The sequence below is a fragment of the Electrophorus electricus genome, chromosome 3, assembly GCF_041902795.1.
Source record: "Electrophorus electricus isolate QZ-2024a chromosome 3, ASM4190279v1, whole genome shotgun sequence".
Classification (NCBI taxonomy): domain Eukaryota; kingdom Metazoa; phylum Chordata; class Actinopteri; order Gymnotiformes; family Gymnotidae; genus Electrophorus; species Electrophorus electricus.
In genome coordinates, this window is record NC_137499.1 from 5,746,576 (window position 1) to 5,764,173 (window position 17,598).

The 17,598-nt window shown below is 40.9% G+C and overlaps 1 protein-coding gene and 1 long non-coding RNA gene across 5 annotated transcripts in view; one reads left to right on the top strand and one right to left on the bottom strand.

Moving 5' to 3' along the window:
- pcsk6 (proprotein convertase subtilisin/kexin type 6) overlaps window positions 1-17,598 on the top strand; it is a 50,414-nt gene that overhangs the window by 15,692 nt on the left and 17,124 nt on the right. For all 4 annotated transcript variants that reach the window (XM_035527224.2, XM_081710012.1, XM_027004511.3 and 1 more), the window contains exons 8-14: window positions 2,950-3,162; window positions 7,088-7,188; window positions 8,771-8,874; window positions 9,214-9,331; window positions 14,361-14,549; window positions 16,703-16,839; window positions 17,347-17,514. In XM_035527224.2, coding sequence (XP_035383117.1) covers window positions 2,950-3,162; window positions 7,088-7,188; window positions 8,771-8,874; window positions 9,214-9,331; window positions 14,361-14,549; window positions 16,703-16,839; window positions 17,347-17,514 — 1,030 coding nt within the window. The remainder of the gene's footprint in view (window positions 1-2,949; window positions 3,163-7,087; window positions 7,189-8,770; window positions 8,875-9,213; window positions 9,332-14,360; window positions 14,550-16,702; window positions 16,840-17,346; window positions 17,515-17,598) is intronic.
- Window positions 12,478-14,468, bottom strand: LOC145656925 (uncharacterized). Its single transcript, XR_014122552.1, has 3 exons — window positions 14,332-14,468; window positions 13,953-14,011; window positions 12,478-12,795 (listed from the first exon to the last, which is right to left on the bottom strand). It is a non-coding gene; the product is annotated as an uncharacterized LOC145656925 (long non-coding RNA).

Here is a 17,598-nt window from a genome sequence, read left to right on the forward strand (position 1 = left end):
AAACAAGCCATATACACTTGATGGTATAACGTACGATTCTGCCAGAGACTGTATTAATGTCTTATTGTGTTGGAGAAATGTCTCATGAATGTGTCACCACTTAAAGCTGGTGAGAGTGATGAATTGAGATGGACAATTCACCTAAAAGAGGGATATAGCTGTACTTATAGATGGCTTCAGGAACAATGCCACCAGAAAGGTGTGCCTGCATTTTGGTAACGGAAGTGGAGATTTGTGCCATGGATCCACAGTGGTGATCCCATTTCTTTAACAGCTAAACAGCTCAATCAATAAAATTTAATATATCAGGATACTGTATGTATGTATGTATGTATGTATGTCAAAGCATTTTTCCACTTTTATCATAAATTATGATGCATATATGCAGGCCTTTAGATTTAATTAGGTCCATCATAATAAAAGTCGGAGTGAAGTTAATTACCAGGGTTGTATCAGTTATATGAGCAAACCTACCCTTCCAACAGAAGTTCTCCCAGATACCTAAAAAATAGTAGACTGGGAGGATCATTTATTGAACTTACCAGTTCAGAGGCCAGATATCTTTATTTACTTGATTGTGAGACCTAACATTCACACTAAAAAAAAAATTGCATGCACTCAATTTGTACAACTGTGTGCTCTTTGGTCATCTTCAAACATAACATCTCCTACACACTCAAGGACACAAAACCAGAATGTGTGAGGAATAATCATATAGTTTATTCATGTATTGACTCATTCCTATGTTCCCCAAACCTGCTGGGGTTAATGTGCATACCAAGCACCGATACACGTTCACATAAGGTGAACTTTGCTGTCAGTGGAATGAGCAGATATTTAACTGTATTAAGACAAGTACACACTGGTGTACATCACAGTACATAAAGTCAGAGCTGAACAGCTAAATACTAATCCGTAACATTGTTCATTATTGTGAATCCATAAATAGAACCTTATAGACAGTATAGCTAACAAGGCTAATTAGATGCTTATTGCAATGCAAATATGCTAATGCAAGCTAGCTAGCTATAGCTGTAGCTAGCGTTCACTTTTTAGGATACAAAAAATGTGTCCGGCTGAGATTTCTAAGAGATTTGGATTTCCTTTCATGTTGATATTTGCTTTCTACAGTCACCATACGTTGTGCGACTCTCTTTGCATTGCTCAGGGTTCCCAGATTGCTTCAGTGGTTTCTAGCCAAGTAATTGTTCAAAATCTGCCAGAATGTCTGGAAAACGGCCCAAATGTAAACATCTTTCAGTATATTGGATAAATTATCGACTGCATTCATTGACGTGTGGCATGCAAAACATGTCACTATACTGAGGTCACAGCATCACTGGTCATTAATGATATCAATGATTGATTATCACGTTTTTTATCGTCTTGGCCACAGGAAAAGTCTTGAAATTTGGCAAGCAGTGTGGTCATTGCACTGTGCTCCTTCAGCGCCTGGTAATGGTCCCTAAGGTCAGTTTTGCGGTTTGCAGTGCACCTTAGAGTCATTCTCTGTAAGCAGGTGTTATGGCTTTGGATCAGTTACTTTCCGGTTCTATTGGTAGCTTTTCTTTTCTATTTTCCTCATTGTGAAAGCCAAACAAGAGGCAAAATAGTTGGCTTGATGGGATACTTGGGCATTGCAAAAGTCTGCAAAAGCATCACAGTATAAATTGCCTTGACAATGTTCCCTCAACAGGAGTGAATAATGTCAGTGAAAGTTTTAACAACTTAATTGAATGTGGGGAGCAGGTAGGCTTATTAAAATTCCAGATGCTTTTTTTTTTAAAGCAATACAGATTTTAAGCATAAAAAACCATGCAAAAATTATGACAAACCAGCCCAAATATTGTCCAACCATCGAAGCACATTTGCACCTGCCAATTCCAATGAAAAACCTACCGAATTTGGCAGGAAACTGCCCAATCTGGTAGCACTGGCATTGTTTTGACTATTCTTTATAAGTCCTACCTTTTTGCATGCCACAGTTGGCCAATCATGCACTGTGTGTAGCTGCTTCACAGAAGTGTATGGCCAGAGAGGGTACATGAAGTTTACCTTCTATGTGATCTTTTGTATAGCGCCTTCAAATGCCCAAACACACAGGTCACACATGATGGTCATGCTCAGAGAGATGGACTGGACTTTATGCATGTGACAAAATAATTTAACCCCCCCCCCCCCCCCCCCCCAAAAAAAAGAATTTTTAGGCTTGTAATAAAAGAAAGTAAAAATAAATTTTACAGTTTTACAGATGCAACATGGACAGAGTTTATATGGGAATCTGTATTAGACTAGATTACCACATATGGATTGCGCATAAACGGCATCTAAAACACATTGATTGATAAAACATCAGGTACATCAAAACTGAAAAGTGTCCCGTGAAGTAGTTGATTTTTTTACCTGGCAATGTGTGTTTGAGGATGGTTTCAGAAAGGTGTCTAGTTAAATAGCTGGGGGGTTTTTTTTGTATATATATAGCACTTCGCTTGCACAGCTGATGAAGGACCTCAGAAACATTCTGTTTCTCTGGAAACAGAACTTTACTAGAGTTTTGAATATCTGTACATCTCTTACTACAGTACACTGCAGTTACTCACCTGGAATCTTTTTTGCATACATATATACATTTTAATGATTGTACAGATGAAAGTCCTGCTTTTTGAAAACCAAAATGTGGTCAGCTCATATAAATTTAACTCTGAGCTAAGTGGGCGTCAACGGTGTTCCTAGTATGTTGACAACTACAGATCTTAGATAACCCCTCTCATAGGGGTTACGTAATTTTTTTTTTTACTTTATCCAAAATCATGACTAGTCAGGGAAATATTTCTTATGTTTGTTTTTTATGTTCCACTGTATATATGATTTTACATTTGTGCATCTAATGTGCATATGCGTGCGTGTTCGTGTGGGTGTGTGTGCCTGCGCATGCGAACACTTATACAGGGTCGCAAGGGCCTGGGCTCCATCTTCGTGTGGGCATCAGGGAACGGCGGGCGCCAGGGCGACCACTGTTCATGCGACGGATACACCAACAGCATCTACACCATCTCTGTGAGCAGCAGCACGGAGAATGGCAACAAGCCCTGGTACCTGGAAGTGTGCTCCTCAACCCTGGCCACCACCTACAGCAGTGGAGAATTCTACGACCGCAAAATAGTTAAGTCAATATGGGGACTTCTCCTCTCCATGGGGCAGGGGTTGGTCGGTCCTTGAAAATACAAACATTTCCTTGACACGTCTACTTTCTGTTTGTTCCTGTTTTTTGGGGGGGTTTTTTGTTCCATTTTGTTTTCGTATTTTTACTGATGGTTTTTAATTAACATTACATCAGCATACAAATCGCACCCACCTAGGAGTAGTTCGTAGAAGTGGTAGCCTAGAATTATCAATGACATTTTTTTTATCTTAGACTGTTGACTATATAGATGCCATACTGACATGCAGTTAGAGAAGAAGACTTATGGCAAACAACCAACTCGGTGACAGAAGAAGCATGAAATCATTTCCAAGGATGTAAAAAAGATGACTCCCCCCACCACACCACCCTAATTCAAGCACCCAGGCCACGGGGATTCTTCTCTTGAGCAACATGTGTTCAACACATTGGTTTTTCACACATGGAGTACACACAAATTAGCAGCTCTGAATTAACACCTGCAAAGTGCACTGGAGGCAGGAGCCAATCCACAGTGCACGATGGAGCCCGGGTCAGATGTGCAGGTGTTTAATTTAATGTCTCTGTGGCTCTGCCTCCTCTGCTTTCTTTAGCTTGAAAGCTGCAAAACTGCTGGCTGCTCTGCAGTCACAGCCTGGCCATTGAATTCCCTGTGTTGATGGATTCATGGAAGGAGAATTCCCAGTGTTTATGGATTCCTGGTTGATTTCGACAGTGAGAAGAAATTGGAAATGGCTCAGCCAAATGCTCCAGTAGAGTCTGGCACTGAGGCCAGGCACCTGGCAATGCACGTTCGAGGATGGTTTCAGAAAGTACCGGCAATGTGATAATGAAGTCTCCTAAGATTTTTTAGGTGGTTATCAATGACACTTCTCCATTGATATGCTTTACATTCCCTCTTTCACTGTCCTTTTGTTCTTACTAAATCATATTCTCTCTCTCTCTCTCTCTCTCTCTCTCTCGCATGCGTTCTTTTGCTTCCCTCACTCGTCAGCTGTCAAAGCTCTCTCGCTTTCTCTCTCTCACTCCATCTCTCTCTCTTTTTCCATCTCCCCTGTATCATGTCATTTTTAATGACTGCTGGAACCAGGAATGATGCTCTGCTGCCAAGGAGCAGTCATCTTCCATCCGTCAACTATCTCTCTGCCAGCAGCCAGGCCTTGCCTGCCTTGCTGCGACACAAACATATCTGAGATGGCTCACACGCGCTTTGTTTGTGTTTCTCCAGACTGGTGCAATAAGGAGATAGGACCCACAGATGAAGGGCAAATCTTTTTTTTCTGGCTCAAGTTCAAAGCCCAAAGATGGAGCCATTAAGGGATGAGTTAAACCCATATTTGCTTTGCCTGTTTTTGAGGTCGGTAGTGCTCCAGGTGGCTTCAGGTGAGGATGATAAGGTGCGACTGTGCTGGGGGCTCTCAAGCTCAGGGCAGGCTAAACTAAACAGCTTCAGTATTTGCATGCTTATGTGATCTCAGCCTCAGGTAAAGTTTTAATACTCAGCTTAGCCAATCTGAACCAAAAATACAGTGAGTTATTGTATTGAGTGATAAGTGTATAGGCCTACAGGTTGTGTGTGTGTGTGTGTGTTTGACCTTGTTTTTTGGATAATGGTATTTTTGTGTGCAGCAAACATGTTTAAATACTGAATAGTGAATACACCAACCTAAATGTATTCAGTAACGTGTTCCAGTGTATATGACAACAGTAACATTCAGAATAAGTGAAGAATAAATTTAATATATTTTCAAAATTACATTTTAGTATTGATGTTGTAGTGTTCTCTGATGTTGGCATTTTGGTTGCAGACATTTCATCACCAGGTGAGATGACATCTTCAGAGCGTCATACCGTATTTGATCCGTGAGTTTTTGTCATAATATCTGTTTGTTCATGGGCCTGGTTTGATCCATGAATGCCATTGGTTGTTTTTCTAGACATTGATTTGCTGATCAACTGGGCTTAAAGCCAGCTCTGGGTCACAGGTTGTAGGCTTGTCTCTGATTGAATACTTGATTTGCACGCTTACACTGAAGATGCGTCACCTCATCTGGTGATGAAACATTTGCAACCGAAATGCCAAGATTGGAGAACACTACAACATCGAACTAATCAACCCGAACTACCTATATTTACCTTGATTTACACATTTTAGTATTGATTTTAGAATACACTGGGAAAAGCATGTTAAATACCTGCTATATGATCACTTGTTATGCAAGCGGCATTGTTCATTAGTGTTAGTGGCAAGTGCTTTTCCCCAGTGCTCCTGAATGATGAATTTGTAAACTGCTCTTTGCATAGAATGCCTTTGAACCAACATGAAAGGCAGCCTCCAGCTTTGATTTTACAGGTCTCTATTCAATGGATTTCACTGGCATACCTTTGCATATGTTTGAGTAAATATATTGTAAATTGCCACACCTGGCCATAGCTCATCACAAACGAGTTAGGATCTGCCTTTTGTCTTTGTAGCATTCTTTGTATAAGGCATGTTTTGAAAGCTGGTGCCAGTAATTTTATACCTGCCACCAACAGCAATGAAGGGAAGGGGAACCCAAATTCATGAAAAGCATTGAGGTTCCAAATCAGGGCTGGTTTATCATCAAAATATGAACTGTCAAGCTGCTGAAACAGCTAATCAAGCTGACCAGATGGATACTGGCCTAATCATATTTCATTTGAAAGCTTTCTGCTTCCACTGTTATGCTTTATTTTTCAGTGAATAATTATTCATTGCTGGCATGTTTTGTAGCTACCTAAAGTCTTATCTCAAGGTTGTTTTTTTTCCTCGATGCTGGTTTCTGGTGTGCAAAGAAAGTCTTGATGTGTTAGTTTTAAAACAGTTAAAACCCCATTGATGGGTGTCTTCAAAAATTAAGCAGCAGTTATTTATTGTTAGAGGATCCTCCTAGAAACATATGAAGTATCTGTATTCTTAATATAGCCTTTTCAAACATATTGTGGACTGAATACAGATATTTAATGCCTTTATTCCCAGTATGCATCGCCAATACTTCTCCCATTACAATTAAGATATGTTTGCGTGAGTGGTTGTGTACAGGAAGACTCTTCTCTGCATCTCTGTGAGGTTTCAGGCTTCACTTCTAACCCAGCCATGCTTACTTTGTTAAACAAATCCAGTATCATCATGCTGAGACCTGTTTTTTTTCTCTCTCTCTCCCTCATACTCACACACACACACACACACACACACACACACACACACACACACACACACACACACACACACAAAATCCATGCCTGAAGGTTACCAACTAAGCTCAGTTGGTGTTCTGCTGTTCCCCAGAAGGCTGCTGGAAAGAATCGAAAATATTTACAGACCAGCTTTACGGAGTATGACTTGGCACATTAGATAAATGCTAGCAGTCCAGCCCGGAGAGAGGACCTGCAATACCTCCCTTTACGCCCTTGAGGATTCTCCTAAAGAACAGAAGATCTAAGTCTGGAGAAATTGGATTTTCCAGCTTTGCTTTCAGACTCACGCAGATTGAAGCCACTTGCAGAACACTGGCACATGTCAAAACAGCAGTCAGTGTTATTGAGCAGTGTTATTGGTCACTGTACTTTGCAAAATGTTGAATACATAATTTTCTTTAAATTCGAGTTAAGTCCTCCAGGCTAGACAGTTTGGACAAGCCTCACACATGTATGGACCAGATCGAAGTTTAACTAGGGATGAAACTAACATGGCTAGCATTAAAGGAAGTCTAGCTGAGGGAAGTTGGCATGAGCTCATCTAACACTTCAGGGGTCCTCAAATCTTTTCTCGGTTATTAGCAGCACATGCCTTTTCTTGCTGTCATTTTAATCACGCCATGTTGAGTGGGACTACACAGTGATGGTGACAGTAAAGCCACATCATTACTGCCACTCTCACGCCAGGTTACCACGGACCTGCGTCAGCGCTGTACAGACGGTCACACGGGGACGTCCGTGTCTGCGCCCATGGTGGCTGGAGTCATCGCCCTAACGCTGGAGGCCAAGTCAGTTCACTTTCCCTTTGTTTTATTCACCCCTCTCGCTCTCTCTCTCTCGCTCTCTCTCTGTCTTAATTTCTTTTATCTGTTTACAAATCATCTGTTTATTGATTTAAAAAAAAGGGTTTTTTTAAACTTTCAAAGGCCCTGTAGAGCTCATATGAGTTTTAATTGTAGTTCTTTTGAAGTTGTTCACACAAATTTAATTTGTGTTTTAAGATCAGTGGTATTGTTTGCATATGGTGAATGAACTAATTAGTTGTTTCAGTTACTCAAGCAGATTATTTTATCCAATAAGAAAACAATAGACCGTTTAAGACCCTGCTGTTTATATTAAGCAGTTTGCGAGCAGGCATTAGCAGAGGAGTGCAGAGCAATAAATTACTAAAAGCTTATTTAAAAAAAAAAAATCTCAGCACTGACTTTGTACTCCGACACAATAAGGCTCCTCTTCACTTCTGCCATATTTTATGAATCTGACTTTCCTGAGGACGGCTTTTAAGATGTAGCCTTTTGTGCAAGGCACTGTGGGACGTAACAATGGCAGGGCCGGTAAAATGGAGCGGGCTTCCGGGGGTCTGTGCATCTCCTAGTGTTCCCCCTGCTCCCTTCCCCTGAATGCCATTTGTGTTCCCTATCCGCACTGACGGACTCATATACATGCCTCACTGCTAATGGCAGTGCATGTTCATTCCTAGCATAGGGACTGTAAAGAAATGATACCTGTTGTCATAGGTTAGTGAATGCTTGCCACATTCACATTTTTCGCTCCGTACTAGCTGATTGTGCATCCAGGTTATCAGTGTGTGCAGGAGCTATGGATGATTATGATGTTGACACAGAACAAATTGTTGTCAGCACAACACAAAATGTCACAGGTGTTTCTGTTTGGGAAACTGGAATAAAAAAAATCTTCACACATGGGTTATGCCCTAATCAATTTCATGCTCATTTCACATAATGATGCACCATTTTCTATGAATATTTTTTTTTCTGATTTTATTGTGGTCAAGTTCAGTATATTTGTACTGTAAATATAAGTTCTCTAGGTTTTATTACTGTTTTTTGCAACAAGAAGTCTCCTCAGGATGCATATTGTCTTTCACAGGAGCACGATGGCGAACCTATAAAATTTCCATGTCTATTTCTGAACTGCCAAGGTGCCAATTTAACAAAACGTCCTTAGGGAATCCATTACTTTATATGGAATCAGGAACAATATGTGCGTGGAGAGAAGAGATAAGGAAATCCAGAGTCCTTTTTGCTTGGCTAGGTTTCTTTCGACTGTTCTGCGCTATCATAAATAACCATTGGCTACTCACTTATTTAACATACATTTCAAGACACAACTCACTTAACTGAGAGCTGTGCGGTTTTGGAAACTGGCATGTGTAACGTTCCTGAAAATACCTGCAGTTTTGCTACTATTGAAAATGTAAAAGTTTTTAGCAATCAAAAATAAATGTCAGAGGTGACGAATAGCAGACCATTACAGTGAAAAACCCCACTTAAATCTAAAATACAGATTTGATCCTTTAGGAGTGTGATTTGTCTGAATGTGTTTCTTGGTGTCATTTTTGTTTTTCAGTCGCTTAATAACTTGGAGGGATGTGCAGCACCTTTTGGTAAAGACGTCAAGGCCAGTTCACCTGCAAGCTAATGACTGGAAGACCAATGCAGCAGGACACAAAGGTAGAACTTCTGACAATTAGAAATATCTTGCCTGTTTCACTGTGATATTGTGTCATGTAAATTATTGCATTATAGAGTGCAGTATGAGTGTGCAGACAACAAGCAGTAACGGGTATGGAGTTGATAATGCATGACCCACTCGCCTTAGGAACTTTTAGATCACCACATGCCATTATAGACAGCTTCATGTTGTTACCTTGATGACATGACCAAATTAAAAGCTGACCATCCTGTTGACTTTGAATTCTATTGCTGTGTGTGTGTGTGTGTGTGTGTGTGTGTGTGTGTGTGTGTGTGTGTGTGTGTGTGCGCGCGTGCGTGTGCGCATTCTTCTTGCAGTCAGTCATCTCTTTGGCTTTGGTTTGGTGGATGCTGAGGCAATGGTCATAGAGGCCAAGAAATGGCGAAGTGTTCCTCCTCACCACACCTGCACTAAGATATCGGACTGCAAAACCACGTAAGAATGCAGTCTCTCTCTCTCTCTCTCTCTCTCTCTCTCTCTATTCTTCTCTTTATCACTCTCTCACCCACTTTGGCCAATGGAAGCATACACTCAGTCAATAAAAGATTAAATCATACTAAGACCTCTTCTAAGTGTCACGTGGTGAAAGAGTTCAGCCGTGGTTTAAAGGCTGGGATTCTAAATGGTGCTTGAAAGCAAATGGTGTGAAATAGGTTGCATCATCTTATCTTTGAAAGTGAGTAGATTTGTGGTTTCAAAGTGGCGTCTAATTAAAATCAGGGACTTCTTGTGGTAAAAGACAGCATCTGAAAAAGTGTTGTTAGAGACGGCATTTTCCTAATTAATGAAGGATTAAGATCTAGTTAAGAGGATCTCTGTTTAGTGTCATCTTAAAAGGGCCCTCAGCATCTAAAATGTCATTAAAATGCCCTTATGGGAGAATTACCCTCTTGTGATTTTGTTAATTTTTAATGTTGATATGCTTTAGAAATGCTGCCGCTGAATACACACGATAGACAAAAAGTTGGTGTCATCTGTCTAGTTGCTGTATTCTGCACTAACTGAAATCTTAATCTAAAAACAACATGCACATTTGTTTTTTAATCATTTTATCCATAAGACAATACAGTATTTAAATCTAGTAGGTAAATCTGTTCTCCACTGAAGTAGTACATTTAACCAATAAAATCATCAAAACATTTATTTCTATATTCCAGGAAATCAGTGACTTTTGTTGGCTGCCGTTCCCCTCATTACATTGTCCCTGATCACACATCGGAAATCCCAGTCTGTCATGGTACTGACTAATGTGGGCCAACCCCAAAACAATTTGAACTAAGCATGCTCTCTGTGTTGGAAAGTGCACAACTCTTGAGGACAACACAAGGAAAACAATTTGTTGGGGAACGATAGACTTGCACTTCTGGGTATAAAAAGGTTGGAAGGCTTCCGGCTGTGTGTCTGCTTTCAGCCTGTCTGTTGGTCCAAATGGATGTGAGGTTTGGCTGCTGGTTAATTGGGTGCTCGTGTGCAGAAGAGAAAACCTTGTGTTCCCACATCTGCCTGTGGTGCAAAAAGCATAACGAGTTGATCTTGAGTTAACCTGAAAGCGGCTCAGAGTTCAGTGCCTGGCATGAGTTAAAGGGCCATTGGCTCTTATGAAGCTGACGAGAGAAATGCCAGCGATGATCGCTGGTGCTTTATTCCAAAATGCTTTTGTATTCTTTGCTGTTGTTAGTGCTCTGATTTGAACTGCTGGTAACTGGGCAGATTAAAGCCATGATGCTTGTGTTGTGAAGGTTATTTTTCACATTTTGTGCCTTTGAGCATGTGCTATCACCACACTGTGAAGCAAACAACACGTTTGTCTGTTGGAGGGTGATATTAAGCCATTTGACTTAAAAGGCTCATACACTTGAAACAGAATTTACCAGCAAGAAGATGACAGCAATTTTAGCATATTATGTAATATTTAAAGAACTTGTTGTTTTTCAAGGGTTTTGAATCTGAATGAATTGGCAAAGGATAGAGGCAGAAGATGGAAAACAATGGAAACAGTTAGTGGGGTTTGAGTCTAGTCCTGATGGCTGTTCCTCTTTCTTTGTGCATTGGGTTTGCTTTTCTTTGTTAAACAGTACCTGCAGTCAATGCCCTTTGTTTTAATCTTAATTCACCACAAATGCGTTTTTCAGATGTGGGAGGAATTAGTGCAGGTTCTGATAGGAAACACAGCACATAGCAGTTTGTTTTCTCTATGGAAGAAATCCCTATGCTACTGTTTTGGTCCAGAAGTTAAAGATGCATGAAGCTAGAGCTCAGTCATGGAGAATACGCAGAAGTAAAATACATACAAGTATTTTTTTAAATGCATGTTTCTGCAAAAAGTAAATCCAGAGATTAATAAAGTAGCTAAGGATTATTGACGTGCTTTTTTAACAGGTGGGTCTTCAGGATGTATTTGAAGACAACAAATGCTGTACAGGCAGGTAGTGGGAGATCATTCCACCATCTGGATGATAGTACAGAAAAGAGGCTTGAAGTGTGTCTTCCCTGTCTCTCAAATGAGATGTAGGTATCAAGGAGATGGCCCTTAAAGACCTGCTGTCTTAATGCTTGTAGTGTGAAGCAGCTCTGCAGAGATTCTGTCATATTTACTGGAGTGGTCTTGTAGAACTTAATTCATATTACAGCTGCAATATTCATTGTGCTATTACAACACTGGTAAATATACTGGTGAACCCATGAAGTGGTTAAAGACTGGCCTGTAATGATTTAAGCTAAATTAGTTACGTATTATGTATGTTTATTTCAGTATGTGAATGTGGTAATTAATCAAAACATCCACAAAGCACTTTCCATGGTGCTGAGAATGCATAATAAAAATATGATATTAATACAATATTGTAGCCTTCTTTGATATTAGATTTACAGCATTGGGATAACATTTAACAAAGGATTTTTTGTGCAACTACCACCATGATCTACTGTTCTTCAGGCTTTCAAAATTATCTTGTTTCTTGTCATTCAGTGATTGATTAACATGCTTTCCCCCTATTTCTAGGACTCCTTTCTTTTGATTCAAGTTTCTGAAATTGTCTGTTCACATCATTCTTTCCATAGGGTTTCAATATTGCTATTTCTCTTTCCTTTTAGCATAGCAGGAGATAATGTAAAACTAGGGATCAGTTGATTGGTATGCTTGTTTTGCTGACTTCTTTGGCACGGTGCCTTCCACTCACTGAGAATGCTGTGCTGAATGTGATTGTGCTCTGGGATTGAAGCAGTGGCAGGAGATGCCTTATCTGGTGACAGCGGGATTTCTGAAAATATATACCTTGGCTGTTTTTAAAATTTAGAAAATCTCTATTGTAAATTAAATTAAACTTTAGTAAGGCTTTGGTTTTTAATCTTAGGATTTTGCTGCGGAATCTGGTAATACTAAATGTTCCCTATGACCTTTTAACTTATTAAAGGTTGAAAGTGAAATCTCAGGATTTTTTGACTGTAACGTCAGATTTTTTTTTTTGGTTTGTTTTTGCCTGAGGCATTTCTCAATATCTAATCTAATATATTTTCCTTATAACAAACCTCCATCACCTCCACCAAAATGATCACAGTAACTGTAGCCATACAGCTAGCTGGTACCAAACAACATCGCTCTATTTTAGAATCCCTTACAACTGCAATAAGTCTCAGTAGCATCGTTAGGGGAAAAACATCTCATTTCCTCCCATCTCTTTAAACACGGAATCAAAGCTGGTTGTGCAGTTGCTGCTGCCACCAGTACTGATCGATGATTGGGCTTTTTAGCGGTGGCCTGGCCAGCGAGACACGGCTCAGCCGCGAGCTCATCCCTGGACGTGCTTTGAATCTCATTACCACGGAGCAGACGCCCATTGATTTTCCATCGACTCCCTTCGGTCCACTCAAGTCCTGCAGGCTGGTGAAAAATGTAACGGCTCCATGGTGCGAGCAAATGGAAAGAAGAGCAGGGGATTGATTAGATATGGCTTACGGCTTTAGTTAAGAATCGGCATACCATCACCACTGCACAAGCGTGTCCCGACTGCCATTTGGGTGGGCAGTGCTGTCTTAGAACACATTTAATCCAGTTGGTTAGATCCTGACTGAGTTGACATGGGCTAAACAGTAGATTCAGTCCTCCTTCGTATTTAATGAGCTTTTACCTTGCATCTTATAACTGTCATGGGCGGTTTGCATACAAAATAAATCAGTTGTCCCAAACACACCCATCAAAAGTTCCTCAAATTACCTATTATACTAAACCTATGATGCAATCCAATGATAAATAAAAATCTACGTTTTTGGTCACCACAGAGGCCTTATTTTTTCCACCTTTCAGGTAGCAGTCAGAGGTTTTGACACAAGCAATTGTGAAGGAGAACAAGTGAAGCTCCTCTATTTCAAACTACTTTAGCACTGAGTGGCTGTTTTGACAGAGCAGAGGAGCCTAGGTGTCCACAAGGCCCACTGAGGGGTCTCTGATGCCGTGGTCTGAATTGTGTAGCGAGTAAAGGTCCAAGTTTTGATTGACTCACTCAGTTGCCATCTGTGCTCTGCCATTCGTCTGCTTGGTGGTCATAAAATCACTTGTCCTTGTTTGAAATATGATGTCAATAAAATGATCCTGCTCACTAAAAACAAGACTTTCACCTCAAATAAGCCCCCAGACTCACACAAACTGACCAAATAGATGAGAACAACTGGAACTTAATGAGTCATAAAAACACCCACATGGAGATGCAAATGGTGCTTGCTTTGTTTTGTATTTCTTGCTTTTCCACTGTAATAAGCTTGAGGTTAGATATTGCTGACATCCTTTTATTTCTACTGATAATTGCCATCTTTTCCATGTTTAGAGGGATGGTCTTGACAGATGGGGGCAATGAAACCTTTTGCCCTCTTTGAAGTTTTAATTTGAATGTAGGTTGAGTACTGCAATAATTCACATATAAGAATAGATATAATTTTTAAAGCAAAAATGTTCAAGCCTTTAAAGCAACATTCCACCCCAAATCTGTAATTCATTACCTAACAATTTTGGATGAATTAAAGAAACATTCATGAAGAGAAATGAGCCAGTAATGATACTTACAAAGACTTATCCTTAGAGATATCCTTTTGCAGTGTTCAGTTCCAACCTACTCCCTCCAGCTAAATTCAGGGGAATTTAAGGATTTGAGAAAGGTATATTACTCTACACTTAGAGTAAATTCCCTTAAACAATTTCGTATTAAAAGGTGCAAATTATGGATTTCAATGGATCAGTATTTTAATGGTAGGGCACCAAATGAAATATGTCAACATAAAAAAAGTTGGTGATGCATGGCATGGTAGCTCATGTACCTTTGTACCATTTCAATCTTCTGCTTGTGATCACAAAACTACCGACTCTTTTAACTCAAAACAGCTAGCTCTACAAATGCTTCTTATCTGCTGCGTCACATCCTAGAAAAGCAAGTGGCGCCACTCACCGGCCATGTCTCTATGTCACACACCACAGGTACATCCGGCCGGAGCAGACGCTGAACGCCACCATCAGTAGTACGGGCTGCAGTGAGCAGCCAGAGCACCACGTGGCCTTCTTGGAGCACGTGGTGGTGCGCGTATTCATTGACCACCCGCGGCGCGGGGACCTGGAGATCAGCCTTGTCTCACCGGCGGGGACCCGCTCCCAGCTGCTGTTGAAGAGGTCAGGCTTTGGCATGATCCCCGCCCCCAAGACACACATCTGAGCTGGAGAATTAAAGGTTGCACAGTGTTCATGACCCAAGCCCTGGAGAACTGGATCGAAGACTAAATGGTGCACAATGTTGCAGAGGTTACTTATTTACAGGTTATTTATGGAATAGACTATGAAACAGATTTTCAATCTTAGGGCTATTCAAAGGTTCACAAAGGTATTGCTGAGCTATATTGTTTTGCAGTTGCTGTGTAACACACACAAGCAGCTAAATATTTTTCAGTATTTTAACTAGGCTATAACAAGTATGATCTTTGACCTTTTGCCCAATGTCCCACCTACATTCTCTTCCATATTGTCATAGGCTCACTGCCAACCTTACTATCACAGATGCTGATGTTTCCTCTAGAATCAGTACATCAGTACATTGAGAGCTGCTGGCAGATGTGTAACAAATCAATCATGTGCGCACACACACACACACACACACACACACACAAACACACACACACACACACGCACACGCAGTTTTGATCTCCTTTTTTTTTTCGACACTTTGTATTTTTTTAAGTCCTCAGTGGATGCAGTAATGAGCCTTTAAGCAACGCTGAATTTTATTCTAGCAGCCCGACATGAATAAAACATGTGCACGCATTATCTCTCTCTATATGTCTCACTCACATAGCTAAGCATTTTGGGCTTCAGCACTAGATTTTCTTTGTTTATCTGGGGAAATCTGCAAAGTCCTGCATCAGAAGATAGTAGCTGGAAAAATGACAAATGCTGCAGTATCTTAGCCTTTCCATCAGTGCTAATGCCAATAGTCAGCTTGCTGCTTCAACGTGCTTCCCCAATGTGTATTTTGCTTTTATTGTTGTTTATTTGTCGAGACACATTCACGCATTATTTACCACATTGAAAAAGGGAGACCTGTTAAATCCCTCCTCTGCACATTTACCTCCCACAAAGGGCTGGCTTTATCGAAGACATGGGCAGGGATGACAGGCTAATGGGACTCCCTATGTTCAAGTGTGTTTATTTACTGGTGCATGTTGATGGTTCCTTTGGTTTCACTCTCTCTGGTCCCAGGGATTGCATGATTCACCCACATACAGCATAGCCAATGGATAGTCATCATATGATAGGCATATGATGTGCCTTGCTAGAGAATGCTGCGTTTACACTGAATTATTGAAAGGGGCTTGAGGGAGGTGTAGGGCACTACTCTGTTTAGTACGTTCACCACTGCCAGATTTCATAACTCATTTTCCCTGTGATTCAGGCTGCTTCACATTGACCTGTAGCCTAGAGTAAAAATACATCCACATTGTCAAATAGTGCTCATGGTTTGTGTGTGTGTGTTTTTATGAATGTGTTGTGTGTGAGTGTGTGGCTCGCATGAAGAACCAATTTGAGTGATTCGTGAACAACTCATTTGTGAGCCACTTTTAGAAACCACGTGCCTTCTTAAAAGTCTTCATTAGCTCCGGTGTAGAACCAGAAACGGGTCACTTGGATCTAATTGAAGAGAGTTCAAAGTAAGCACTGTGAGCCCAGGAGCAACACAAGAATTCACTTCTCTGCTTTATCTCTGTGGGGAGGGGATGCACCCAAAGCCGGTTGAGGGGGGAGTCCTACATGCTGAAGAGATACCAGGCTTGAGAACTAACAATGCCACATATTAGCGAAGCACATCCGAAGTGCAGAAGGTCTGAATGCAAAACTTGTAGCAGTCTCCATTAGAGCTCTTTGACTGGAAGCTTCATTGAGCCAAGGAATACCTAATGAATCATTCAGAAATGCTAACATGCGAATAATGAATGAAAAACTGGGGGAGACAAGCTAGCACAATGTCTCTTATGAAGTGGAACCTTTCTCACAGTGAAATATTCCTTTAAGTGAGCGATATGGTGAATAGGGATGTGAATTTGACAGCAAGGCGATCATTGCTGATCCAGAGCAAAAGCCCTCGGTTCAATTTAATCTGTTAGCAAGCTGATCGATAATACAAATGCGTCTTTGCAGAATCTACTACTTATGGCAGTGCCCAAGCTCACGTTTGCCACACTGTGGGAGCAGTTCTCCACAAGGAACAAATAAATCCACGTTTATTTCACCTCATCGTTAAACACTTTTTTCCTCTTTTCCATTTGCCCCTGCAGACTCTTTGATAACTCCAATGAGGGCTTTAAGAACTGGGAGTTCATGACGGTGCACTGTTGGGGTGAGAGGGCAGAGGGCACATGGACGCTGGAGATATCCGACTCACCCTCTCAGCTCCGCAACCCAGAAGTGTTGGGTAAGCCTTGTGGGGATAAGGGCTGTATCAGGAGAGTGTGTAAAGACTAGTAAGAAGCATGGGTGTCTTCTCGCTGTGGGTAACACTTATTTTCAGGGTCTCCTATGGCACTGTGGGTAATTTAAATGTTTCTGATTATGGGAAAGCAGGGAAACCCCATTTTGCTTTTCCTGTCACAGAGTTTCAAAATAGTTGAAATATAGTTTTCAGAACATTCAGAGCCACCAGTGAAGAACACGGAGAATTTTGCCTTCAGCTCATCGGGACAGTTCAAAGATGTTGAATTTAATTGGAATTTATCAAAATGGGCATCACCGTGAACAACAGTGTCTTAAATGCTGACTATCAGTTCATTCACCTCACCTTTGGAAATGCAGATTGAACATATGAGTGATTCCCAATTGTTAGCACAGGTCTCCAGATGTGCTTTTACCAAACAAGAGATTAATAATTTTAACCTTTTCTTTAGATTTATGTGTATCACAATTTGCATCCCCTGCTCCCCAGGTAAGATGAAGGAATGGACTCTTATTTTGTATGGCACAGCAGAGCACCCCTACCAGTCTCATGGCTCCCACTCTCGCTCACACATGCTGGAGGTCTCCAGTGTGCAAAGCACAGAGCCTACGCTGGGGATTCCCCAGCCTGAAGAACAGGAAGAGGAGGAGTATAACGGTACTGTGATCTGAGCACGTACACACCTGGATGCATGATGCAGTAGCTGGTATATATGTGAAACACTTGTTAGCCCCAGGATGC